Below are 23,921 nucleotides of genomic sequence, written 5' to 3'. Positions count from 1 at the left end.
TTTGAATGTGCCAGTAATTTAAAAAATAATAATAATAAAATAACGCTCTTCCTAGTAGTTTTCGTAAGTTGGAACAAAGTCTCTAAAGAGTTACAGAGTTACCAGCTCCTAAGAAACTTTTTTTTTTTTTTTTTTTTTTTTTTTTTTTTGAGAAAGAGAAACATCCATCTTAATTGTATTAACAGGGAACCCCATATAATGAGGTATTTCAGAGTGTGCTTTGCTGTATAGTTAAGTGTGAGTTCTGCTATTGTTTTCCTCAGCTTAGCGTTCTTGGCTTTTAGATCAGAGCAGCTGCACAAGTGATCGATGTGTTAATGCTGTGCTGCTGTCTGCTGCTGCCTTTGCTTGTTCACTATTTTTTCCTAGGACTAGGAGAGCTGAGGTAGAGAAGGGGGAATAAAGCCTGCAAATGCTCCTGCAAGGAAACTCTCAAAGGAATGCTTTAAGTATTACAGCTGAACACACCTATTTAAACATCCTGAAAGGAAAATAAATTAAAACACAATTCCAGAAAAAATAAGAATTTAGCATCTAGAATACTTTAAAACCTTCAGAAATTTACTACTTATTAAACTTTAACCAGTGTTGGAACACCAAGAGAAAACTGACCATTTGTATGTACTTGTGAACAATAGTAAGACAAACTTGTTTTAATACTGAATGTGAACTTGTTGCTGGTAGAATTTGTTAATAATGAGTGGTAGTGTCACAATTTCATAAGCAGCTGCTAATTTAGTATTTCTGAGTATTGTGTACAAAAAAACCTAAGTTCTGTATCTTTAAATATTTTAGCCTTTCAACAAACTCGTTCTCTGCAACCACCCTTGAATACAGGAAACCTTTCTTTTTCTGTACCGTCATCATTTGGGATGCAACTCCCCTACTGTACACTTGCTCATTTGTTCCCTGCCATGTCAGTCAAACCTGCATCTAGCAGCCTATCCTGTCACCATTGTGGGGCTCTGTCCGTGCCTGGAACTGACTGCAGGTAGAGAGAATGCTTTCAAACATCTTCTAATCATTCTTTTGTCTCCTTTTAGAAGGGAAATGGCTCGTCTCTGGCATGTAAAAAAGGGAAGAAAGCATAAGCTAGTTAATCATAAATATGGTCTGGTAATTTTTAGTGTAGTATGTTTGTTATTTCATTCTCATATTGTGCTGGTGCATAGACAGTTTCTGAAAGTTTAAATTTAGAATGTGTAAACAGGATATGAAGTCAGATATGCATTCAAAAACAGTGAATAATTTATCAGGTGTATAGTTTAATTGCTGATATTTCACTGACACTAGATGAGCAATTACTTTGAAAGTTAGGGGACTATAGCAGTTTTAATGCTGGTAGGTTTTGGTGTTTTCCTCACTTCTGGACTAATACATCCTATATCAACAAAATCTTGGTTTGTAGTTAAATACATTTATTTGTAATTTGCATTAGCATTTAAGAGTAGAAGTGTAAATCCAAGCTGCTGTTGCTGTATAGTTTCTTAGGAGTTATTCAGCTGTGTTTCTGCTAATGCTTCTGGCTTCATGGTATTGTGTGCTGGCTTTACTTGCATCTGTAACAAAGGGAGGGGGGAAAGGCAGAACACTGCTCTGATACTTCATTAGATTTATGATAGTAACCATATATTTTTCTGTATTGTTTTGTCCAGGAAGGCTTAAATTTGCAGTAGAACTTAAAAAATAATAATAATAATTGTCAGACTTGCAGAACAGTAATGTCTTGGGGAAAGGGAGGAAGCAATCTTGATAATTTACTTGTGCTTTATGAGCTGGCAGACCTGGAAGAATATTATTTTTCTAATTATTTTTAATTCAGACTGAGAGATTTTTTTGCTATCTTCGTAAGAGTTGGAGATGCACATTTCTGGTGTGTGTATCTTCTAAATATAGAGAAACAGATACATCTTTTTTTTTCTTTTAATATAGAAGTAGTATACCCCGTTGCAAGTATTCCCTTTTGTGTTAGCCAAAGTCACATATGCTAACGAAAGCATAGCACATTCATGCAAAAGTGATAATCAACTCCTCCAGAGAGTTTGATCAATGTGAGAGCCTGACCTATAGGAAGGCTCAATTTTGAGGATCTTCTCTGCTGGGAGAGTTGCAGAGAGCAATTTTCTCTTATATAAAACAAAGTTGGTAAGAAAAAAAGGATGTAGAAATAACTAGGGGGAAGAATATTCTAATGCTACTATGTTGACAAGAGATGCTGTATTTTTTTATTTTTGTTGTTATTTTCCTCTGGTGAAAGGTCATGATGCTAATGTGTCAGTGTAACCTTAAAAAAAGCGAGAAGAGTTGCAGCCATTGCTTGTGTTATGCAAGACAGTGGAAAGCATATTAAACTGGCAAAAATATGAAGCTTTGTCTAAATGTTTCATCAGTGTTCTTTTGAAGCTCAGATGAAAGCTCAGCTGACATGAAATTAACGTAGTTGCTGGACCAAATGGAATTACATGCGTCAAGTAAATACACTTTTATTAGGCATAAATCGCTCTGGTATGTTTACCCAGGACACCTTTGCTATAGGTGGTAGAGTAAATGCTTCTTGATGCTTTCTCATAGAAATCCAAAAGCGATCAAAATCTCAGTGGCTATCCAAGGCATTTTGCTCCCGCGTCAAAATGCCAGTGATAAGTTTGCTTCCTAGCTTGTCTGGTTTTCTTCGTGAACTTATTTCATATTGAGTCTCTTTGTTTTGTAAAAGAAGGGATGCCAGTAAGTTTCTAGAATGTCCAAAATGCTGGTAATTGTTCTTTCTATCAAAGCACTTTCAGAGGAAAGGCTAATTGAGAACAAAAGGTGGAATGCTGCCTTTCCAAGTGCTTGTTGTGACTGGAATGCTTCGCATAGCTTCTATAGGGGTTGTTAGCCAGAGGGGAAAAAGCCAGTAAAACCTTATCTTAGGCTTTTATATTCTGAAGATACTATGTAAACAGCATTAAAATGGTGTTGGTTTTAATGGTATCCATTTCTTGAGGCTTACATAAACTTGGAGATTCTTGAAATAGAATTTTCCTTGTGAAAGATGAAAATGTAATGCTTCACTAGCTGTGGATGCTAGAAGTGTAAGGCTGCTAGCAAAAACTTTCAGAAGTCAGTTTTTCCATCCTGAGTTTTGTTAGAGTTGCAGTAGTGAACTGATCTGAGTATTTTTTTTGAGTAAAACAACACCACCACCACAACCAAACAAACAAAAACAACAGTAATGATGCAGGGCGTAGCAGAGTGCTTTCTGTAGTGATTATTAAGTCTACAACCTTGTACTAATGACAGATGTTTGCCATATCCAGGTTATTAAATACTGTATTATTAATTATGAAATCTTAGGCCTCACAAGAAATACTATGCAGTAGTAGATTAATATTTGAAAAAATTAGTTATAAGCTGAAAGAAAACAAGCAAGTAGCAGAGGCTCATTTTCAGTGCGTTTTTAGTGGTTTGTGCAATCAGATTGTCTGCAACTGACATGGGATTCAATTGCCTGCTTGTAAGCATATGTGGCGTCTGTATGGCACAGCACTTTGTCACACCTGAGGGGATATTTGCAGGCATGATCAGGTTTGGTATTTTACTTTGATCAATCTGTCTTCAAGTGGCAGCTTGAGGTCAGGCACTGAGTGCTTTGATTGAGGCAATTCGACTTGTAGTTTATCTGCTAGTGCTGAAACTGCCTTACATTATTCCATAAGATAAGTTCATTGACAAAGGAACCAAATTGACATCTCTTTAAGAAAGGGATTTTCGTAATTCTGATTGCTAGCTCTTTGCACAGGCATCATAAGCTTTGCTTAATATTTGTTTCTGTTAAATAAACTTGTTGGCATTCTCTCATATTAATGATTTCTAATACCTTGAAAAAATAGTTTGTTATAAAGGATTCCAGACTTCGTGTAAATGTTTTGTATGCTTAAGACTTTGACTGCTCTTTTAAAGTTCATTTATTAATTGTGGTTATTGCAGAATTTTTAATTTTTCCTCAACACATATTAATTATGACTTTCTCAATTTTATGGTTGTTGTAGACTCAGCGTTTCAAGGTGGGTAATTAACAGTTGTTCTGCAGTGCTGTGGAGACCCCTGATCACAGGGAGAACACTGTTGTCTTGTGACATACTGAGCACTTCTGTCACCACTCTGAAAAGTATCTTGGTGTGCAGAGCAGTTCTGAGACTACCAGTTTTAAAAAAGAACAGTAATGCCTGCCAGCTTGGTGGGCTCAGGTCCCTCTCCTTTACCTATAATGGCTAACTCTTGTACCTTCCCTTCCTAGTCACCAGTAGCATGACAGGAAGCTACTTTGGCTGAGTGCTACGCAGAACTAAATTGCTTAGCTCTACTGCCACACTGCTGTCTGAGCTGACTTGCATAAACTCCATTCCTGGCCACAGGTGGGGTCCAGAACTAAAGAAGGACCATGGTCCTGCTAAGCTGCATTGTAATCCTACCCTTTCAGTTAGTATTTTGGCTTGCTTGACGTGCTGCCTGGTTGCTCATTCATCCATTTGTATTTTGCTCATTTCTTTGACTGTAAAACATTAAGAGTCTTCCTCTCTGGGTTTGGTTGGGATTTGTTTCTTGAGGTTGTTGAGTCTAAATTTTGAGATGCTACATTTGCCTTTAAGTAAATAAATAAAAAGCAATTTCAAAGCATTTCATAACCATATTCAGTTCATGAGTGTTCACTGGAATCTATTTACAGCCCTTAGAGAAGTTTTTATACTTGCCCTTTCTCAGTTACTGATAATATAGCAATAGATTGATGGCTTAAAGTAACTTGTAAATGACCTAATAAAATTACCCAGCTGATTGTTTTTTTTTTTTTTTAAATGAAATAACATAGAACAAGATGTAGAACTTGGGAGTTCAGAAATAGTGCTCACAAAGGAGCTTTCAGTTCACCTGGTTTTGCACAGGTGTATTAAGAGTGAACAGAACGGTTTGACGTTTTCCTCATTTTATATTTCTTCTGTTTCGTAGTCAGCTAAGCATGAGAGTGTAGATAACTGATGCTGAAGAGAACTGTTGCTCATTCTCCATTCTTATCTTTCAGAAGCACTGTTCAGTTCTGATAAGATACTCCTCTCTCAAGGGACTTATTCAGCAGTTTAACTCTGAAAATATAGCAACTGCTGCCTTCAAACTAAGTACAGCATGTTTACTCATGCAACTGTGTATTAGGTACACATGTTGATTATTTTTTTACTTAATTAAACTGGCAGAGGTATTCCTTACTGACGTGAGCAGAGTTTACAGCAGTGTATAGCAGAGTGATATAACCAGTGGTTGAAAGGGTTGAAGTTCTGTGTGTGGCAAACTCTCTTTTGTGGATATTCAAACAACTGTAAGTGCATTTTCATGTGTATTGTTAATGGACGAGTTCCATATATAACTGATTTGTGTTATTGTTTATTGGGTATGCTAACATATCTTGCAAGAGGAGGAGGGCTTTTAACCTGTTTGCAGAAAAAAATACAGAAAGTTTTCTGTAAAAGGAGAATCTTAAGTTAAACAATTAATATGTAAATCCTGTTTGACTTAATTGCATTAAAAATTAAAAGTCTTACGTTCTAAATAGTCAAATATAACTGGTGCAAAATCAAGCTGAAAAGTATTCACACAGTCATGCGACTTACTGAATATTTTCTCAGCTGTATTGGTTTAGAATAGTACTATATCTCTTATCCCATGGTATTTCAAACTTGACTAGCTGTTGGAATTTTAGTCTGGTAGACTATTTCAAGTCCCTAAGCAGAATCATTTTTGTGCTGAAATGCTAATCTCTGCATATGGCACTGCATATTCTTTGCTTTGGTCTCTACCAGCCAGTGCCCAGTTTAACTGTAAGGGCTTTAGTTATTTTTGTCTCCAGCTGTATTCTTCTTGAACCAGGATTTAACTAAAGGGACAGTAGAGAGTTCTTCAAGAATGCTTTCTCACTACACAAAGTAGTTACTTTCAGTATCCAGTGATACAGTGCAGTAAATAAAGCGTACTGCAAACTAACGTAGGTATGCCTATTTTAATCCTGGGCAGAATACCTAGATCACTGCTGTTCAAGTATTCCAGAAACTTCTGTGTAGGGATATGGTCTGCATTGGAATTTTGATGACCGTATCTTGTACCATAAGGACTTGAATACAGGAGAATTTGTCCAACTTGTCGGTGGATCCTGCTTGGTGTTTGCCAAGAACAGAGATTCTGAAGCCTCTCTTGTTCTGAAGCTGACAAAAGTGGACACAACACTACACATAGAGCTTGTCAACTTCTCCTGATAAAGGAATATGATTTTTCCTTTGCTATTTAGCATTGCTCCTTCATCTGTCACCTGGAATGCGATTAACCTTCTTTGTCACAGTAGACTCTGTTAAACATGTCTGTCAGGACACTAGATCCAGCCTCTTTCTGACCCTTAGTCCTTTTCTGCAAAGCTGCTCTCTAGCCAACTAAACCTCAGCCTACGCTGCCACGTGGGACTGCTCCATCCCACTTGGATCTGTTATTTCATCTCTCCAGCTTCTTGATGTGTCATTGATTAGCAGCCTTCGGCCTTCAGTGTATGGACTGCTTTCTCTAGGTTTTGGTCCCTTCACTAGGCTTGCTGATGGTGTATTCTGTGTCACCATTCAGGGTACTAATTAGTAGATTAAGCAGTACAGAATCTAATAGTGACTCCTGGGGATTATCCCTGGTTAAACTTGAATCAGTATCATCAACCCTTTGAACCCAGTAGTCCAGGCAGTTTTTCAGCCTTGTTCTCCGCATATTAAACTCATAACTGATTTGACTCAAAACCTACTACAGGTTTATTTCAGAAATCCATCTGGTATGATGGCTATGAACGTGCAGTTTCATATATGAAAGACCTTTTGGCATATTTATAATAAATAGCATATGAAATACTAATGAAGTATGGTGAAGAAGAATGTAAGCTCAAAATGGAATGCTACCAAAAGCATCTTCTGGAATTGATCAGGATAATAGACAGTGTAGAGAACAGAAGAAAATGACAGATTTATTGAACTTTGTAAAGTAGAATGGAGGGTTAATTTGGTTACAAAGAAGGAACCTTAATGGAATAAGATATAAGCTGAATATGAATAAAACCATTTCGTAGAAGCAGAGGGACCTTCTAGTTAATGAAGTTAATACCATTTCAAATAGCCATCTCAAACCTTGTAGGGACAAAATGGTAGCTGTTTTCAAGATATAGCTTGACTGGTTTGAATGAAGTAGTAATTTTGTTCAATGTAAAGCAGAAATGAGTAGTGCTGACCTGAACTCTAATTGTTTTGTAAGAGGCCACGCACTATTCCCTGCTGTTGAACTGTGAACTACCTTGATGCATATTCAAGGATTTCTTTCTATGAAAAGATGTATTTATGAGTACATAACCTTCAAACTATTTTGTCTTCTGGTTTACTCTTACATGGTTTACTCAGAATGCTAGCATGGGTTCTATATTTAAAATATATACTAGATTTGAGAGGATGGATTGTTTTATTCTCAGTCTTTAATTTTCCTCTATGTAGCTTGACGTTCTATGGCATGCTTTTGTGATGCTTGTAGTTGTGTAGTTGTATACTGTTGGCATGCTGGATTTTTCCACAGGACAGATGTGGGAAGTTCTAGTAAATGTGACTGTGTGAAGCAGGTTCAGGATGTCATAGCAATATTACAGGATACTTGAATAAGTATCCTTGTTTCTCCCAGATCAGAATTTTTTGAGCACAACTTGTTCACATTGTTTTGAAAGCCCAAACGTTCCCATGTCATGTGACATGCCAGGCGTACTGGTTCTGTTTCTTAGTGATCTGAGAAGTTTACAGGTGCAGTTTGGTGATAGAGCATGCATTTGGCAGGCTACAGGCAAGACAACGTTGCCTGTAAAATTGCCAACATTCAAGTATTTGGAACAGCAACTATACAATGGTGTAGGAATTGTGGTTGTTTTTTTTTGTTTGTTTTGGTTTGGTTTTTTTGGAAGGAGGGGTGGAGGGGAAGAGTCTGCTGAAGTCATCAAGTACCTATGACCCATTTTAAGTTACACCACTTATGCGACAGAAGCAGTAAGTCTTAACGGGCTGTTACTGTCATTCTGAAAAGCAAGGAGTTCACAAGTTGATGGGAGGAATGGCGTGTATATAAAATGAAGTGCAGTGGAAAATAAGTGATCAAACTATGCTATCACTTGTATGCTAGACAGGAATGTTATTAAAGCTTTACATTTGACTATTTGATTCTGAAAATGCACAAACCAATACAATTTACAGTATGTTTTTTTCTTAACAGAAAATGATTGAACTAAAATGAGTGCTAGTAGTTTAGGTTTAGTAATAAGTCTGGATGTCACATACACTCCTTTTGCCTTGCCTTGCAGTTGCAAGGGTAGAGTGAACCATCAGTGCTCAAGAGCCAGTCATGTGTGACTGGACTCTGTTCTCAGGACAGTGGCGAATATCTGGTGGAACTCCTTGTAGTAGGGGCAGGCAGATGGAGAGCTGCTGGACTTATCTTCCTTTGCACCATAATATGATCTCTGGAAGCTTTTAGTAAACTGACTACATGGGGCATCCATTTAATCTGTTAATCACCTGTTTTAAGATGCTTTCATACAAATGATGATTTTGAGTCTTTCTCAAAATCACAGTCTCCTGCAGTTGCATAAAAATGACTGTTGTAATCCTTTAGCCAGCTTTTTGCACTCAAAGCAACATATTGTAGAGCTTTCTGACTAAAGGCTTCCCGGCTGTATGCATCCTGCCAAAACAGGCGGTGTTTGGAGTGAATGTATTGAAGGATGAGCAGCTCGTGAAGGCTTGGAGGTGAATGGAATGTATGTGGCAGTGATACTGTGGAGATGGTATTGAGGAGCTAATAAACTTTAGTCCTGCTATCTGAACTGTTAGAGGAGTCAGAATGTACTAACAAGCCTGAGTTTTGCTTCTGCTTATTCTTCTGAGAGTGAACTGGATTCAAAGGATTCATTAAATCTGTGTGTAAAGAAGGTTTGAGAGGGTGTTGGGATGAAGAGTTTGGGTTAAGGCATGCAACTCTGACTTATATGAGGGCTACTCCAAAAGAGATGCCTGCTATTTTGTGATGCCAACCCACAACATCAGAGGTAGATGTTAATGGTATGGTAGTAGAGGTTGAACCTTCCCACCAGCATCCTATTACATGTTATTGTTATGTGACAAATGGTAACAGAGGACAGTCTGACATGGTTTCTGATATGGAAGTATGTATGAAACAAGGGTTAGTCATTGAATGTCTCCATATGGAAAAAAATGACACTCATTGACATTCGTTGGTGGTTGCTGAATGTTTATGGAGATCAAACAGTGAATGTGAGCACAGTGAGGTGATAGGTGGTGCATTTTGGCACTGGTGTTAGTAGATCATCTATTTATTTTTTTTTTACAAGCATGGCAAGCAGGCTTTTGTTCGTGGCTGACAGAAATGCGCACCTAATGGTGTTGATGGTGACTACGTTGAAAAATAATGTTTTGCAGTTGAGAATTTTCTCTATCAAATACTGTTATTGTGTTCTTTGTTTCTTCTGTACTTTCTATAGAAGTAAATGTGAGGCATTACTTTTGAAGCAACCTACGTAGTTTAGCATCCTGATACTAGAAACTTCATGTGCTATTTTATCAGCTATACATTCATAATAAAGCAGTGAGATCATCAGACTGCTGGTACCATCAGTGTTTGTTACTTTGCTGTGTCTTCTCACAAGTCTAAAATCATTTCCATGTCCACTGTCCTTGCAGAAACAAACATCTTTTAGCACTTCTTGTCTGTTTTTATCAAAGCTCACTTTTCCTTCATTACTTTTCTCCATTTTTTTCTTACGTTTTTTTACTTTTCTTCAACTGTCAGTGGAATTATTGTCTTCCTGTCTCCATATTTAGGTAGTATCAGTGGCTGAGTATCACCGCAGGATCGATGCTCTAAATAGTGAAGAACTGCGCACACTCTGCAGACGTCTCCAGGTGCCCTCTTCAGTAGTTTAAAACCCATCTCCAGATAATTTTGTAGTGTCTTTGATCAGGGCAAGTCCCACTCTAAGGTGGGTTTGTCTTGTCTACAAACAACACTACAAGGATCCAGCAGAAAATTCCTCTGTTTTGGATGTATTTAACTGTGTAATGATATGATGGAATGCAGTGATTTTACAGTGAAATTATTACTTTTGACTCTCTCAAACAGGAATTTTCTGTCAGAATTCAAAAAACTTGCTCTTAGTACTACTTGACTTGGTGTGATGATGTCTTCTAACTTCCACTTTGTACTGGTGTGTTGTGTTAGATAGTTTTCCTAAAAAGAATGCAAAACAGGTGAAGAATCCAAAAGTGTATTACCTGGTTGCGTGGGTGTTTAATTTAATATAGCAATTATTCATCAAGAATCTCACAGTGCTTGACAAGTACGAAGCTTCACAACTTCTCTGGAATAGGTAAGTATTTTTTTTCCATTATACAAGAGGTAACTGAAAGCTGCTCAAAGTATCAAAGGCTGTACAAATGGTGCTTGCAACAGAACTTTCAGTAACAGTGTCTTAGTTCATACTTTTGGAGGCTTACTGGAATGGACTTTAACTGATTTTTGCATTCTCTTTAGGTGATCCTTTATTTCTTTGATAGTAACAATTCCGAATTGATTTGTACATCACATGTAACTTACTGATGGGAAACGTAACTTACAGCTCCTTAGAAGTATGAAATATTTTGGTTTGTAATAATTGGCTGCTCAAAGTATAGAAAGTTTCCTGCTTCTTTTTGTCTTTTTTTTTTTTTTTTTTTTTTTTTCCACCCGCTATGTAATTATATGTAAGAAAATCTTAGCCCTTTTGTTTAATTGCAGTTAGTAATTAGTTAAGTCATTTATTTATAAGCTGCAGTGTTCTATAAATTGATAGTTAGCACAGTTCCAGAAGTTGTGTTTCTAAAGGAAAATAAAAATTCTGCAGAAAATGTTTAATTCCCACTGTGGGTGGCTGGGGGGAACGGTTGTTTCTGGCGAATGTTGGTGGGCAATCCAACAGTTCTTTCCGAATAACTTTTACCTGGGGGTCTCCAACTCAAGATGTAAACTGACACAGAATCTGAGGCAGTGGCCTTCAGCGAGCTATGCATGCTTCATGCAATCTGCTCTGAAGCTGTTTGAGTCTTTATGTGGTATAGGCTGCCTGACAGTTAGTAACCACAGCTGCTTCTGGAATGGCATTGTAGCTCAGTCTGCGTAGTGGAAGTTGAGGAGGAAAAATAAGCTCCACACGTTTCAGAGCTGCACTTTCTTTTGTCACAGGTCCTTTCCAACAGATACAGTTCTGTGTGCACTTCTGTGCACATGTTATGCTTGGTGTACCTTCATCAGTATTAAGGAGTAACACTGGGAGTAAGCTTTCTCCTGTATTCCTGAACAGTGTTGAGATTTAGAGTTGAAGCAGTGGCGTATGAGTGGCATGTAAGGTAGAAAATAATTGGGCTTCCAAATAATGTGTTCTGTAGGTAACACTCCAAAGCTGTATCTAGATTATCTCTTTGTATTTAATATGTAATGTGTGTAAATGCAGATGCTTTTTCTGATGAGACAGAAATTAGTGTGGATAGTTTACCTAGAAATACTCAACTTCCTGTGGAAAGTTGGAATGTTTTGAATTTTTAGCTTGATTGATTCTTGCTTTAAGTGCACCATTTCTTGACTTAAGAATAATACTGTAACCAAGTTGTTGTATGGATATACTTTGTACATACGTATTTTTAAGTAACAGGAGTGTAGTAGGAACTTTTTTGTGGTGCTTGAGGGAAAGAAAAAAGGTGATTTTGGTTGGACTTTTTTTTCTGTGATTTTTCACCCTCTTCTGCATGTGTCTGACTCCCACGATGTACAGGGGCAGGTACCTGGAATTGGAGCATTAACACTTTAACTCCCAGTGCACTACATGATGTTATGATGTGGAATACCAAAAAATGCAAAACCACGAATATGTGAAATAACGTTGCTGTCCTGTATGTTTCTTATATCAGGTATATGGCCACCACTGGTTATTGTTTTGGAAGTTGCAAGTATTTCCTTGAAATTCAGGCTTCAAATAATTTAGTCTGGCCTTCAGTGAAACTTGGTTCATACATTATAATTCTTGTTAAGGCTTTTTTTTTTTTTTTTTTTTTTGTGGCTTGGAGAGACTTATCAGTAAGTCTTGCTGCAGTGACTTAAGTTGCTATCTTCCTTACCTTCCTGCCCTATCCTCTTGTCAGACTGTCTCCACAATAAGTTTTAACCATCTCTGTAGCAACACTTATAAAAGGAAAACTTTGATTCTTAGTTGGTCTATTGATGCATGACATTTTAGCTTCAGAGTGTTAATGAATGAGAGCTGAGGTAAGAAGCTGCAGTGATCTGGTGAGTTTTGTGGCCTTCTGCCACTTCCAGTCAATGGTAATCAACAGATGAAAAGGGTAGATATACAGGACAGCTATTTTAAACTGCTGCAGGAACATTCAGTAATGTCTGTGCCAGATCTCTGAAGATCATTATGCAGCATAAGTATTCCTGCTACTTTCTTCTCATTGCTCCTCTCTACTGAGTTTTTCTTCTCTTTCCCATAAGTACTCCAGCAGATCACCTCATATAGCAGCAATCTTCATAGGACGCTATTCAGATGTTTTACTCAAGTTAACCAACAGCAGTCTTTTAGATATGTGGTAAAAATGTGGAAACTTTCACAGGTATGCTGGAAGTATTGATGCAGAACCTAATGAGAAATTAGATTGAAGTTTCAGTTCCTTTTCTGTCTGAGTATTTTATATTATACTTGAAGTGGATGATATGATGAAATTAAAATGCAAGCATGTATGTCTTTAGAAAGGCATCTGAACTCCTTGGATTGTCTGAGTTTGGTTTTTTTTTTTTTTTTAGCATGAAACCACGGCTTTCATCTTAGTGTCTGTAATTTAATGTTAATATATTGAATGCTGACTTGCTACTGAAAGCAGCAAAAGTCTTGATCAGGCCAAAGTAATGGATTTCATAACTTCCAAAGGATTTACATGGCTGTGAATTGGTAGCTGCATGATTTTAAACCTGCTGGGTGTATCCTCCCTCTAGTGGAATTGCAAATACTTACTTTCCTGTGTTTTGTTTGTTTGTTTTGGTTTTTTTTAGATAACAACAAGAGAAGATATCAACTCAAAACAGGCAACAAACATTAAAACAGACCTGGAGCCTGAGGCATTCCGGCCAAATCTTAGTGATCCCAGTGAATTACTTCAACCTGAGCAAATAGAAAAGGTATTTACTTAGATACGTAGATATATATGTAGGCTTGGGGTTTTTTAGCTTGTTTTTGTTTTTGTTTTAAGTATTGTATATACTATCAGAAATGCTATGACGCAGTGTGAAACAGACAAAGTCATTTAGGGATTTGTGATACAAATGACTACGCACAACGCAGTTCATGGATAAACCTTTGCCAACATCATGCCAGCACTAGTCTGCATCTTTCCTTTCATTTCATTGTGCCTTGACACCAGCTTCGTGATAACTGCAATTCTCAATATCCAGTTCAAGATCATCCTGTTGGATATATTTATTGAATGTTTAGATTAGGGCTTACTGTGTTCAAAGGTATGAGAAAAGGAGAGCAAGCATCCTCTATTCTGCATCTGCTACCTGTTGACTTCAGTGATCTAATAGCTCAGTGCTAATGTGTATTATTATGCAAGAACAGTTCTTTACTGTCTTTAGATAACTTTGAGACCTTACCAAGCATGTTCTTTGTTTGGTTAATCATTCTTCACTTGTGGATCACTGGTGCAGGTAGAGAAAGAAGCCTGCTTGAGACTAGAGGTAGAAAATGCACATGTGAAATTTTAGGGTTTATCTGACGTTTTAAACTAACTGTAAAGGCTGCTTGCAGTAGCTCAGAAAAATATAATCAGCGTTCATTTACGTATTGCATGTTCTTAAAAATGGTAAAAATGAGTAAAAGGATTGTCAATATCTTGTTAACAGCTCACAAAGTCTCTTCCACCACGGACCATTGGATATCCATGGACTCTTGCCTACAGTACTGCAAAGCATGGCATGAGTTTGAAGACTCTGTATCGAACTATGCTGGGATTAGATACACCTGTGTTGTTGGTTATCAAGGACAGTGATGGACAGGTAGGAAAATGTTTGCATGGAAGCTGGGACCTGTGCAGAAAACTGGGGAGTGTAAAGGAAAGGAGGAGAAATGTGTGCAAGATGGCTTCCTTCCTAGTAGTTAATATGAGGCTTTTTAAAATGACTTGCTAAGAAACAAGTTTTTTGACATACTTATTTTATAGGAAGAAACTTTAACACTACTAGTTCACTATCAAACTGTATGAGTCTTACAGTGTTACTGACTTTACTCTCGAAATTTTTTTTTAACATACTTAAAGCATTAGAAATAGTCTCCAAAAACTTCTGATGCCAGAAGTTGAGTAGGAAGGTCTTTGCCAGCTACTGCTAGTACTGCCTGGTACATTCTGTGTCTGCACAATCTCTCTCCTTTATAAGGGCTGCAGGATCTTTGCTGCATAATGTTATATTCCTTGATTCTCTGGCTGTGGTGTAAATTTGAGAAAGTGGATTATATCTCACTGTTTGAGTAGCAGACATTCTATGAAAATATGAACATTATAGGCAGACTGAATGAGACTTTGACTCTCTCTCTGAATGTCTGCTGCTCTCTTATGGAAGTGACAGAACCACTCTAAAATCTAACATTTCCTTTACTTATCTGTCCTGCTTTGGTAACCACTGTTTTTATTTTCAGGAAGCATGGGCTCATATCACCTCATATCATTCAGGGGGGCTGAAAACTGTAAATAAAGGATATGTTTTCTAATCTGAGTCCCAACTCACTTTTTTTTTTTTTCCCCATCCATTTCCTGCTTCAGGGATCCCATACTTTACAAAAATAAAAGAAAACTTAAAATTCTAAATCTCTGCTAATGTCAAATTTTTTTCAGCTCAAGTTCTTTAAAAGGGAATTTCTTACTACTTTTAATATTGAAGGTAAAAGACTGTTCAGTAGAAGTCTTAAGTATCTCAACAGACTTGTAAGCACTTCTTTTTTGATTACTTCTCTTCTTGTTCCCTTGATAGCTTCTCAAGATTAATTTGTGAATTCTGCAAGCTATCTAATTCCAAGTACTCATTTATTTGGCCCAGAAAGTGTCCTTTTCCTGATAAATGCCATATCACCAGAATGTATTGCCCCTATTATTGAAACTATTCAGATGACCTTCCATATATGAATATCTGTACTTGACGTTGAAGATGTTAAGATGCAGAGACTGTGATAGTTTGAAGCTGCATATAAAATATGAAATAACTGGCATGGTTCAATCTCTTCCCGTTACTGCAGAGCTGCTGGAAAAATTTTCATGTACCAGTTATTCACATATGGACTTGCCTTTGTTTCAGTAACCAATTTTTGTTCTCTTCATGAATCTGCCTTTCTTCATTCAAATTGAGTATGGATCTTTACTGCAAAAGATATATTGAGTTTAATTACCTGCGTGCAGTAAATACAACCTGAGGTCACAAAATCTTTGACAGAGAAATTACGCTCAGATTTTTTGAAGCTCCAATCTACCATTCCATGCGCTTGATAACAGTGAAATATATATCTGTATCAAAGAAATACCGAGCTAATCCTTCTATGAGTTTGCATTGAAACATCTTCCATGTTCTTGCCCTGAAAAAAAAAAAAAACAAAACAACAACAAAAAAAACCAAACAAACAAACAAAAAAAAACACTTCAGTGATACAGAAATTTGTACTTCTTTCTATGGAACTTCAGGGTTTCTGGCTGAGTTTAACAATGCATTTGAAACTGATATATGCCTTTGAAAAGTGAGTACACTTAGCTGGCTAATACTTTATTTCATCTGCTTGTCAACTAAGTTTAAAATTGTTTGCATATTCCTACAAAGAATCTTATTTTTAGCATGTAAGTACTGTTTGCAAGTATTCTCCAAGGTAAGGAATCTATTAAAGGTAGCAACATTCTTGAAAATCAAAAATAATAAGAAGGCTTCTTTAGATTCTATTGCATTAAGGAAGTTCAATATGTAAATATTCTCTCTTCTGCTCCATAATAGTGGGATGTCTATATTGATTGCAGGAGATTAGTGGATGAATTCAACAAAAAGGATTCAGAAATGTCATGGTTGCTCTCAGTCAGACTTAAGGCACAGTCTGATGTGCATTAGCAGGACCTTTCAAAGAAAACTATCAGTGAATCTCTGATAGTCTTCTAAAGAATAGGAAATATTGTCTCATAGAAGACTGTACTGAGTGGAGGAGGATGTTTTGTTTCTTAATGAACACAATTATTGCTTTAGGCTTTCTATTTATTTCAACTGGAATTACAAAGGTTCTGAACAGAATTTTTCTGGACAATGTAAAATTGCTGAGAAATAAATGAAGTTTGTAACAGCAGTTGTTCTGACCTGATAATATAAAATCAAGCCAACTTGGACGCAGTCTTAATTAGATGCTTGTTAGCCATATGTAAGCCTTGAGTTCCTGCTCATATTGTTTCATATCTGTTAATGACTGCTATAGAGCTCAGTATGGAATGGAATGCTTGGAAAACCTGTCTGTGACTGTGCAGCTTCCTAGGATGGGCAGAAGAAAACAATTTGTTCTACACCCTGAACGTAAGATATATGTTCAGGACATGAGCTTCAGTGCCTCAGTCTCTCACTCTTATCAGTGCTTTGCTTCTCTAAGGCTCACTATGTAATGTGAATAAAAAGCACAAACTTTATGTAGCAGGAAATGAAAAAATAAACAAATGAGTGCTATTGGACTGCATTGGTGTGCACTTCTATTTGCTCTTATAGATGTTGAAACAAGTTTCCTGCTAGCAACGGAAATACTAATTTGGTGCTTTGTGAAGTGCACTTGATTTTTACCTAATTATGTCAGATGCTTTTGCAAATATTCTCATTCCTGAGAAATCAATAGCATTTAAATTTTAAAATCCAGTAGTCAGTCCTCAGACATTCTTTTGACTACTGTTGGAATGTTCTTATTGCTAAATATTATCTTTTTTTTTTTTTTTTTTACTATCTGAAAGGGCTTTAGTTTAAGTCAGTTAACGCTGTAAGACAGGGTAACTGTTGCTTATTTCTTATTTGGTTTAGAAGGAGTAAGTTACACAAAGAACAACAAGTCAGTTACAGCTATGAAGTTGCTGAAAGTATCATAGCTGAAGTGAAAGAGTGAAGTACATAAGAAGTAATAGAACATTGAGTTTTAAAATATGTACATTCTTTCTTAGAATTTCCAAATTCAGTTTTTATCTGATTTTTATGTTCATTTCTTAGTGAGTGGAAGTCCTCTTAGCTTCCATTTGTGCTGCTATGTATCACAATGTGATACACAATGCACTCAGAAGCATGATAACACATAAGGTTTATATTCCTGTATTAAATTAAAGATCTGGTAACATTTACATTCTGACTGATCTGTTTATCTGTTACTATCAATCGTTACAGATTCTCAGATGCTCTGTAGTCTTTAAGTTCTTTTATGTTTTTGTACAGATTTTTGGTGCACTAGCATCTGAACCATTTAAAGTGAGTGATGGATTTTATGGCACTGGGGAGACCTTTCTGTTCACTTTTTCTCCAGATTTTGAGGTAAGAAGCTACAACTTGCTATGCATTGACCTTTCTCCTTCCCAACATCTGATATACATTATCTCTTAAAGTACTATCTGAATAAGTTTGAGCAAGTAATCAGAAAAATTCTAGGAGTTGGCATAGGAAATACCATCATATGAGCTTTTTCACAGAATCAGTGTTCAGTAAATGTAGTGTGTGCCTAGTGAAACTGACTTGGTTATTCTGGATATTTTTATAGCATTTAAAATTATGCCAGATCTCTGTCTGATAAGTTGAAAAGGACTTCATTTTAAAGGTTTTATCTTCAGTGTATTTTTTTTTTTTTTTAATTTTTCACTATGCAGAAGAATTAGTGTTCCAGGAAGAGTTACTTCAAGTAATTTTCAAGTCATTTTAAATAGTATAAGACGTAGGGAAAATGTAGTGCTACTTCTATGTGTGCGTATACCTGTTTCTATACAGAACTTCTCTGCATGCATTTTATAACTATAACTGGTAATTAAATTACCAGTTAACATCTTTATTGGTGTTTGGTTGTCTTTATGCCTAAACGACAAGTTTACATATTTTAATATTACAATATTGCATTTTTTTGTTTGTTTTTTTTCATTAGGTTTTCAAATGGACAGGAGACAACATGTTCTTCATTAAAGGCGACATGGATTCCCTTGCTTTTGGTGGAGGAGGGTGGGTTATCATTTGTCATTAGGAAGAATCTCAACTGTTTGTGTGCATCTTTGCACCTTTAAAAAGAATTCAGAATTTATTTCAGTTTGGTATCTCATTGCTCAGAAGTTACCATTTGAGAATGATCCAGTATGTCTTATGCTTAACTTCTAATGTTTAGTAGACTTAGGAAGGACTTCTGTCATCAGTGTAGTTGACATCAAGTTTCAGCCACACAAGGCTATCATACCTTAAGTGCTCTAAATGCATGTGTCCTGGTGTATTCCAGATGGACACAAGTTACTTAAGTTTCTGATGCATGTGAATGTGAGAAATATCTACAACATACAGAAGAAGGGGCTTGAATTTAAATTTTACTATCCCAAGACATGTCAGCATCTTCAGAAATTGATGTCTCATCCCTTTTTGCAGCATTCTTCTCACTGCTATTATGCCAGTTTCTTAATACAAAATGAAGGGGATGAAAGCTGCATTATTCTGGTTAACTTTTTATTCTGTATATTCAGAAAAAAAGTATTCTTAAAATAAGGAAGAAAAATCTTTGCAGCTTTAAGTTTATTAACAGCTAGGAAGTACCTGTGTTGATTTCTATTCTATGATTTTTTTTTTTGTTTCTAAATTATGAATGAAAAAAATGCATTTAAAAGTTTGTTAACTCTCTCAATCTTTTGCTTTAATATGTTGTATGTCTTGCAGTGGGGAATTTGCTCTTTGGCTCGATGGGGATCTCTACCATGGAAGAAGTCATTCATGCAAAACATTTGGGAATCACACGCTTTCTAAGAGAGAAGACTTCATTATTCAAGACATAGAAATTTGGGCTTTTGAATGAGTTGTAAATGAGAACTGTTTCTACAGGGTATTGTCCCAAACCTGAAATTAATCAATGCATCTTGAAATCCCCATGAGCAATATAATGCACCAGTTTACTTTTTTTTTTTTTTGTAGTTTTCAGCGTGGCCATTTAGTTATTTTGCAATAGTGGACTTTTTTCATGCTTCTTTGTCTGCAATATACTGACTTTTTCTAAGCTGTAGAAACAAGCAAAAAAAAAAAAAAAAAAAAACAAATGCAGACTGTGGACTGAAAAAAAGAACATCAGTTACTTTGATCCTTGCAGTCTATAAAACTTCATCGTCTTTTTACATTTGCCTCCCAGGTTTCCCACACACATCTTTCTGTAAATCCTACTGGGGGCTGCTTCATTGAATATAGGTTATTATTTTTGTATTTAAATTTTATCTGAGAATGAAGTTGCCCTCTATGATGTATGTAAGTAGAAAGCTGCGTGTAGGTACTTGGAAGCAGTACTGCAGTGATTGGTCTGGACCAACAATGGATAATACTGTTACGGTGCCACAGAGGAGAAGCCTTGCATTCCTTCTTTGACACATACTGGTACACTTCTGGTTGAGTTAAAAGACATCCAAAGTCAGCAGTGCCATTTGTCTCAATTTTTTTTCTTCACGTTACGAAAGTGAGTTAAACAATGTGTTCTAGCTTGCATGATGGCTGTATTAGTGTTCTGCACATGGTGTTAATGATCTGCAGGTTTGGGACAATAACTGACAATATTGAGCTACATGGCAAAGACTTAAAATAATAATAATAATAATAACAATAATAATAAGGGAATGTAAGAATGTAATAGTTCCAGGAAACTAAAAGGCTAAGGCAAGTGAAACTCAAGACAATTTGTAGCTATAGTAGGGCATTAAAAGTACAAAGACTATGAAACAAATGCATCTTTCAACATAGTGTCAGATATATACTGTTATACTCTTGTAGCTGTGTAGCACATCAACTCCAAGAATATAGCTTATTCCTGTCCAAAGAAAAAATAATTGTGATGTTTTTTTGAGTGGGTCTATGTTGTAAATTTACAGTTAGCACCAGCTCTGATTAAAATGAGACAATGTACTATAGGTAGACAATATTGTAATTCAGTAGACTTGTGGAATATGCAAACTTACTGTCATGTGACCTCAAAAAATGACAGACTAGTACACAGTTCCAGTAGCTCTTGTCCACTTTTGTAGGAAAGTTGATAAGCCATTGTGGCAATAACAGCTCAACAAAATTGTTTGTTTCAAAGCTTTTAATCTATGTTCTGCAAAAAAGAAAAAAAAGAAAAAAATTGCTGTTAAGTGTGACAGTGACTGACTTTGTGCTGAAATTTCAGCTATTTCAGATAAACATTGTATATTATCTTGTAAATTAATGTTTAAAGTAGTTTTGTTATTATAGAAAAGTGTTGATCGACGGGTTGCTTATAGCACTTTAAATTATTCTAGAAATGGAATAAAGGCCAAATGAATTGGCTTAAGTAGATGTAGTTGTATATTTCAAAATATTTAGATATTGGAAAGTTTTAAAAATTTATTTGAAGACAGTTTACTGCTATGGTAATGAGAAAGGGCAGATGGTTCATCTTATAATATGCTAATGCTCTATATGAATAGAAATACAGGGCTTTGTTTCCTGTCTCTGTGTATAGCTCTTTATCCTTATTAGAACTTAGTACAATGTGTAGACTAAATGTTTACAAAATAAGAAAGTGTAAATAAACTAAAATGGCTTTTCTCCCTTTGGTCTTCCACAGCAGTATTATTGTCTTTGTGGAGTTAAGACTGATTATTGCAAAAAGAGAATCCTGTAATGGATTTTAAATACTCTAAGGTCACAGTGATGTATAGCAAATAAATCTAAATCTATGTAAAAATAATCTTGAGTTGGGGTTTATTTAGAAGTTGGAGCTCGCTTAGGAGCACAAATGCAGGTTGTTATTGTTAATTTCATAACTTTATAGAATTCAGTTGCTCACCCTTAAGCACTAACGATCATTTCTTACTCTTTTGATGTGCAATAAGTATTTAGAAAATGTCTGGCCAAAATCTGCAAGAGTGGGAGCAAAAATATAAGTGCAGCTGGTTTTGTTTTCTCAAGAATCTGTGCCTTTGTTAGTGTCCTCTTTCTTTCTAGTAATATCAAAAGATAAATGGCTACTAGAAGTATCAGATAGAATTGTGTGAGTTAGAAGGGGCCCCTGGAGTTCTTAACTTTGCAATGAACTCAGCTAAATAATATTGTCAACAGTTTCAGTCTACATTTCTGTAATGCCCTGGGAGGCAATATTGATTCATAAAGCAGTATTGGTTGAGGCAGGTCCCCTCTTTCCATGCCTGAACTGCTGCTTGCTCATCTGCTGCATGCATAAGATTGCACAGAATACATCTGAAATATTAGGGAAAAAGAGAGAGACTTTCAAGGTTGTCTCCCCTCAGTCTTCATTTTTGAAAGCCCAATGGGAGGTGGTGAGATTAAAATACACTTGTCAGCCATTTTCAAGAAAACTATGATGAGCCTAATCTCTGTTGTGTTGCTTTATAATAGGATGGGATTTCTTGTGAGCAGAAATATGTGATTCAATTAACATTTCACAGAATTATAGCACAGGTGAGGTTGACGGGGGCCCAGACCCATGCACGCATCACTTCTGAAGGTCTCCAAGGAGGAGACCCCTCAGCCTCCGGGCAGCCTGTTCTTCCTTGGTGGTGTATTCTTTGTACAGGTATCTAATATTCCAACTGTTACATTTTCATGTTCCTTGAAATCATCTTCTGATGCTTCTGACAGAGAAAGCTCCATAGGAGAATACTTTAACAGCCTGTGAACAGGAGAAGGTAGTCATGGTAGTCATACTTCAAAATAACCTATTACCGTTCTACTTCTGAGAAGATGAACGTGTATTTATTTTCTGGTGTTTGAGAGAAGGAACCAAAGAAATGAATATTTTATTTATAATTCATATATTCCTTTGACAAGCAGACTTTCTCAAAACAACTGTAAGGATAAGGTAAAAATATGCCAATATCTAATTATTATGTTTTGAAGTCAGTTGTGCAGATCTATTTGAGTAGTCTGAGAGATCTCAGTATAAATGCCAAAGAAATGCTATTGAATTCTTCTAGTAGAATGTTTTTTCTTCCTTATATTCACAACAAATTACTGTGCCTCAAATAATGTTTTATGCCAACTTACAATAAACACTTAGTAACCAGTTCTTGCATCACTTGCTGTTAAAATATATAATTCATATGTTCATTGGATGTTCAAACTGGAATACCTGTAGTCTCATGATATGTTAGCAGCATTTGATTTATGACAGGATGTTCATTCAGCCTTCTGTAAGAAAATATTTGCTCTTTCAGCTTGAATGTTCAGAGTCTTCTGAGGGGGGAGAAAACTTTTCTCATTATGCAAATTACTTATCCAGGTCTCTTGTTGTGTAACAAATGCTTTGCATAGAAAGCGTTCTTAACAGCATAGGGTTTGTTTGTTTGCTCTTTTTGGTTTTTCCACGTTACACCGGTGGCATTGTGATCCATCTAATCCAGTAAGCTGTATAAGCCTTATAGAGTTCTCGGATTTGGGTAAAAGGCAAAACGCAGTTTTTAGACACTAGACTGTTCGTTCATGGGGATGCATTTCTCTTCAGCATCCCCTACTCAAATACACGATTTCAGCAATGTCAGAATAATTAAAACAACAAATACTGTAGAATTAGGCTGGTGTTTTTGGATACTGCACAACACCACTTCCCTTGAAGTCAGTTGTTTTCAGGTCTGGAGAACACTGCTTCTGTATCTTTTCTCATAGGAGTACAATTCAGTAGAAGGTGTAATCACTTGTTCACTGTAAACATCAATGCAATCACATGACTGTTCCTTTTACATTAGGTGTTATTTCCCCCCGTATTTACAAGAAAGGTATTTCCATAGTTATTCCCTTTTCATGTTTTCTACATCTGTTCTAAACACTTTGTGCTTCATGGCTGATGACCAGAAGGCACAAAATAGGCTATAACTAAAAACATTTAATAAATTATATAAATTATTAAATAAAAAAGTCTTGCTTATAAAAGATTTGTCTTAGTTTCTGTGATATCTAAGAGAAAGTTGGCAGTAGCTGTCACTGCAGTAGTATTTGCTTATAGTATTTGTAAAAGAAATAAATTTGTCATTCTTGGTTGTGTACAAATAAACCTTTTTTACATGCACTGGAATAGATTAGTTAGAAAATATGCACGTAAGATCAAAAATTTGGTCTGAGTTTAGTTCATCATTCTTCTTCACACCAGATGCTTCTGATCTGGTGTGGTTTATATTCCCTGTTTAAATAGTTGAGAGGAACTTGAATGTAAGAATAAGTTAAAATAAGTTTAAAAAAAAAAAAAAAGGAATTCATTTACAGCCATTTGTGTTCTTACAAGTTTCTATATTTATCTGCTTATGTTTTTTCTTTTTTTCTTATTTGCTTTGTGTATAGTAATTAAGTTAAGTGTCCTGGTAAGCTTTCCTGGTATAGAAAAAAAAAAATTCATTTGGATGCTTATATTTATTATGCAACAGTTATAAAGCTTGTATTTAGAAAAATGCTCAATGAATTTTCTGTCCAGGGACTGGAGAAAATCTTATATTCCAAATGTGCGAAAGCTAATAGCAGAGGAAAGATGAGGTTTTCCAAGGCGTGTTGCTCTTGGAGCATGC

The 23,921-nt window shown here is 36.1% G+C and overlaps 1 protein-coding gene across 10 annotated transcripts in view; it reads left to right on the top strand.

Annotated features, from left to right (window-relative positions):
* Window positions 1-21,097, top strand: part of OXR1 (oxidation resistance 1) — a 240,229-nt gene extending 219,132 nt beyond the window's left edge. For 5 of the 10 annotated variants that reach the window (XM_042836422.1, XM_042836412.1, XM_042836438.1 and 2 more), the window contains 6 exons: window positions 9,924-10,004; window positions 13,180-13,305; window positions 14,029-14,181; window positions 17,605-17,700; window positions 18,299-18,372; window positions 19,069-21,097. In XM_042836422.1, the coding sequence (XP_042692356.1) occupies window positions 9,924-10,004; window positions 13,180-13,305; window positions 14,029-14,181; window positions 17,605-17,700; window positions 18,299-18,372; window positions 19,069-19,204 (666 nt within the window). In that variant the 3' untranslated portion in view covers window positions 19,205-21,097. Of the gene's footprint in view, window positions 1-9,923; window positions 10,005-10,320; window positions 10,469-10,632; window positions 12,042-13,179; window positions 13,306-14,028; window positions 14,182-17,604; window positions 17,701-18,298; window positions 18,373-19,068 lie in introns of those variants that run through there. The other 5 variants (XM_042836430.1, XM_042836480.1, XR_006171679.1 and 2 more) reach the window with 4 other exon arrangements.
* The last annotated feature ends 2,824 nt before the right edge of the window (window positions 21,098-23,921 follow it).

Source organism: Centrocercus urophasianus, unplaced genomic scaffold (assembly GCF_019232065.1).
Source record: "Centrocercus urophasianus isolate 14NV4802_14NV808 unplaced genomic scaffold, USGS_Curo_1.0 seq_11, whole genome shotgun sequence".
Classification (NCBI taxonomy): Eukaryota; Metazoa; Chordata; class Aves; order Galliformes; family Phasianidae; genus Centrocercus; species Centrocercus urophasianus.
This window is presented reverse-complemented; position numbering and strand designations above follow the sequence as displayed.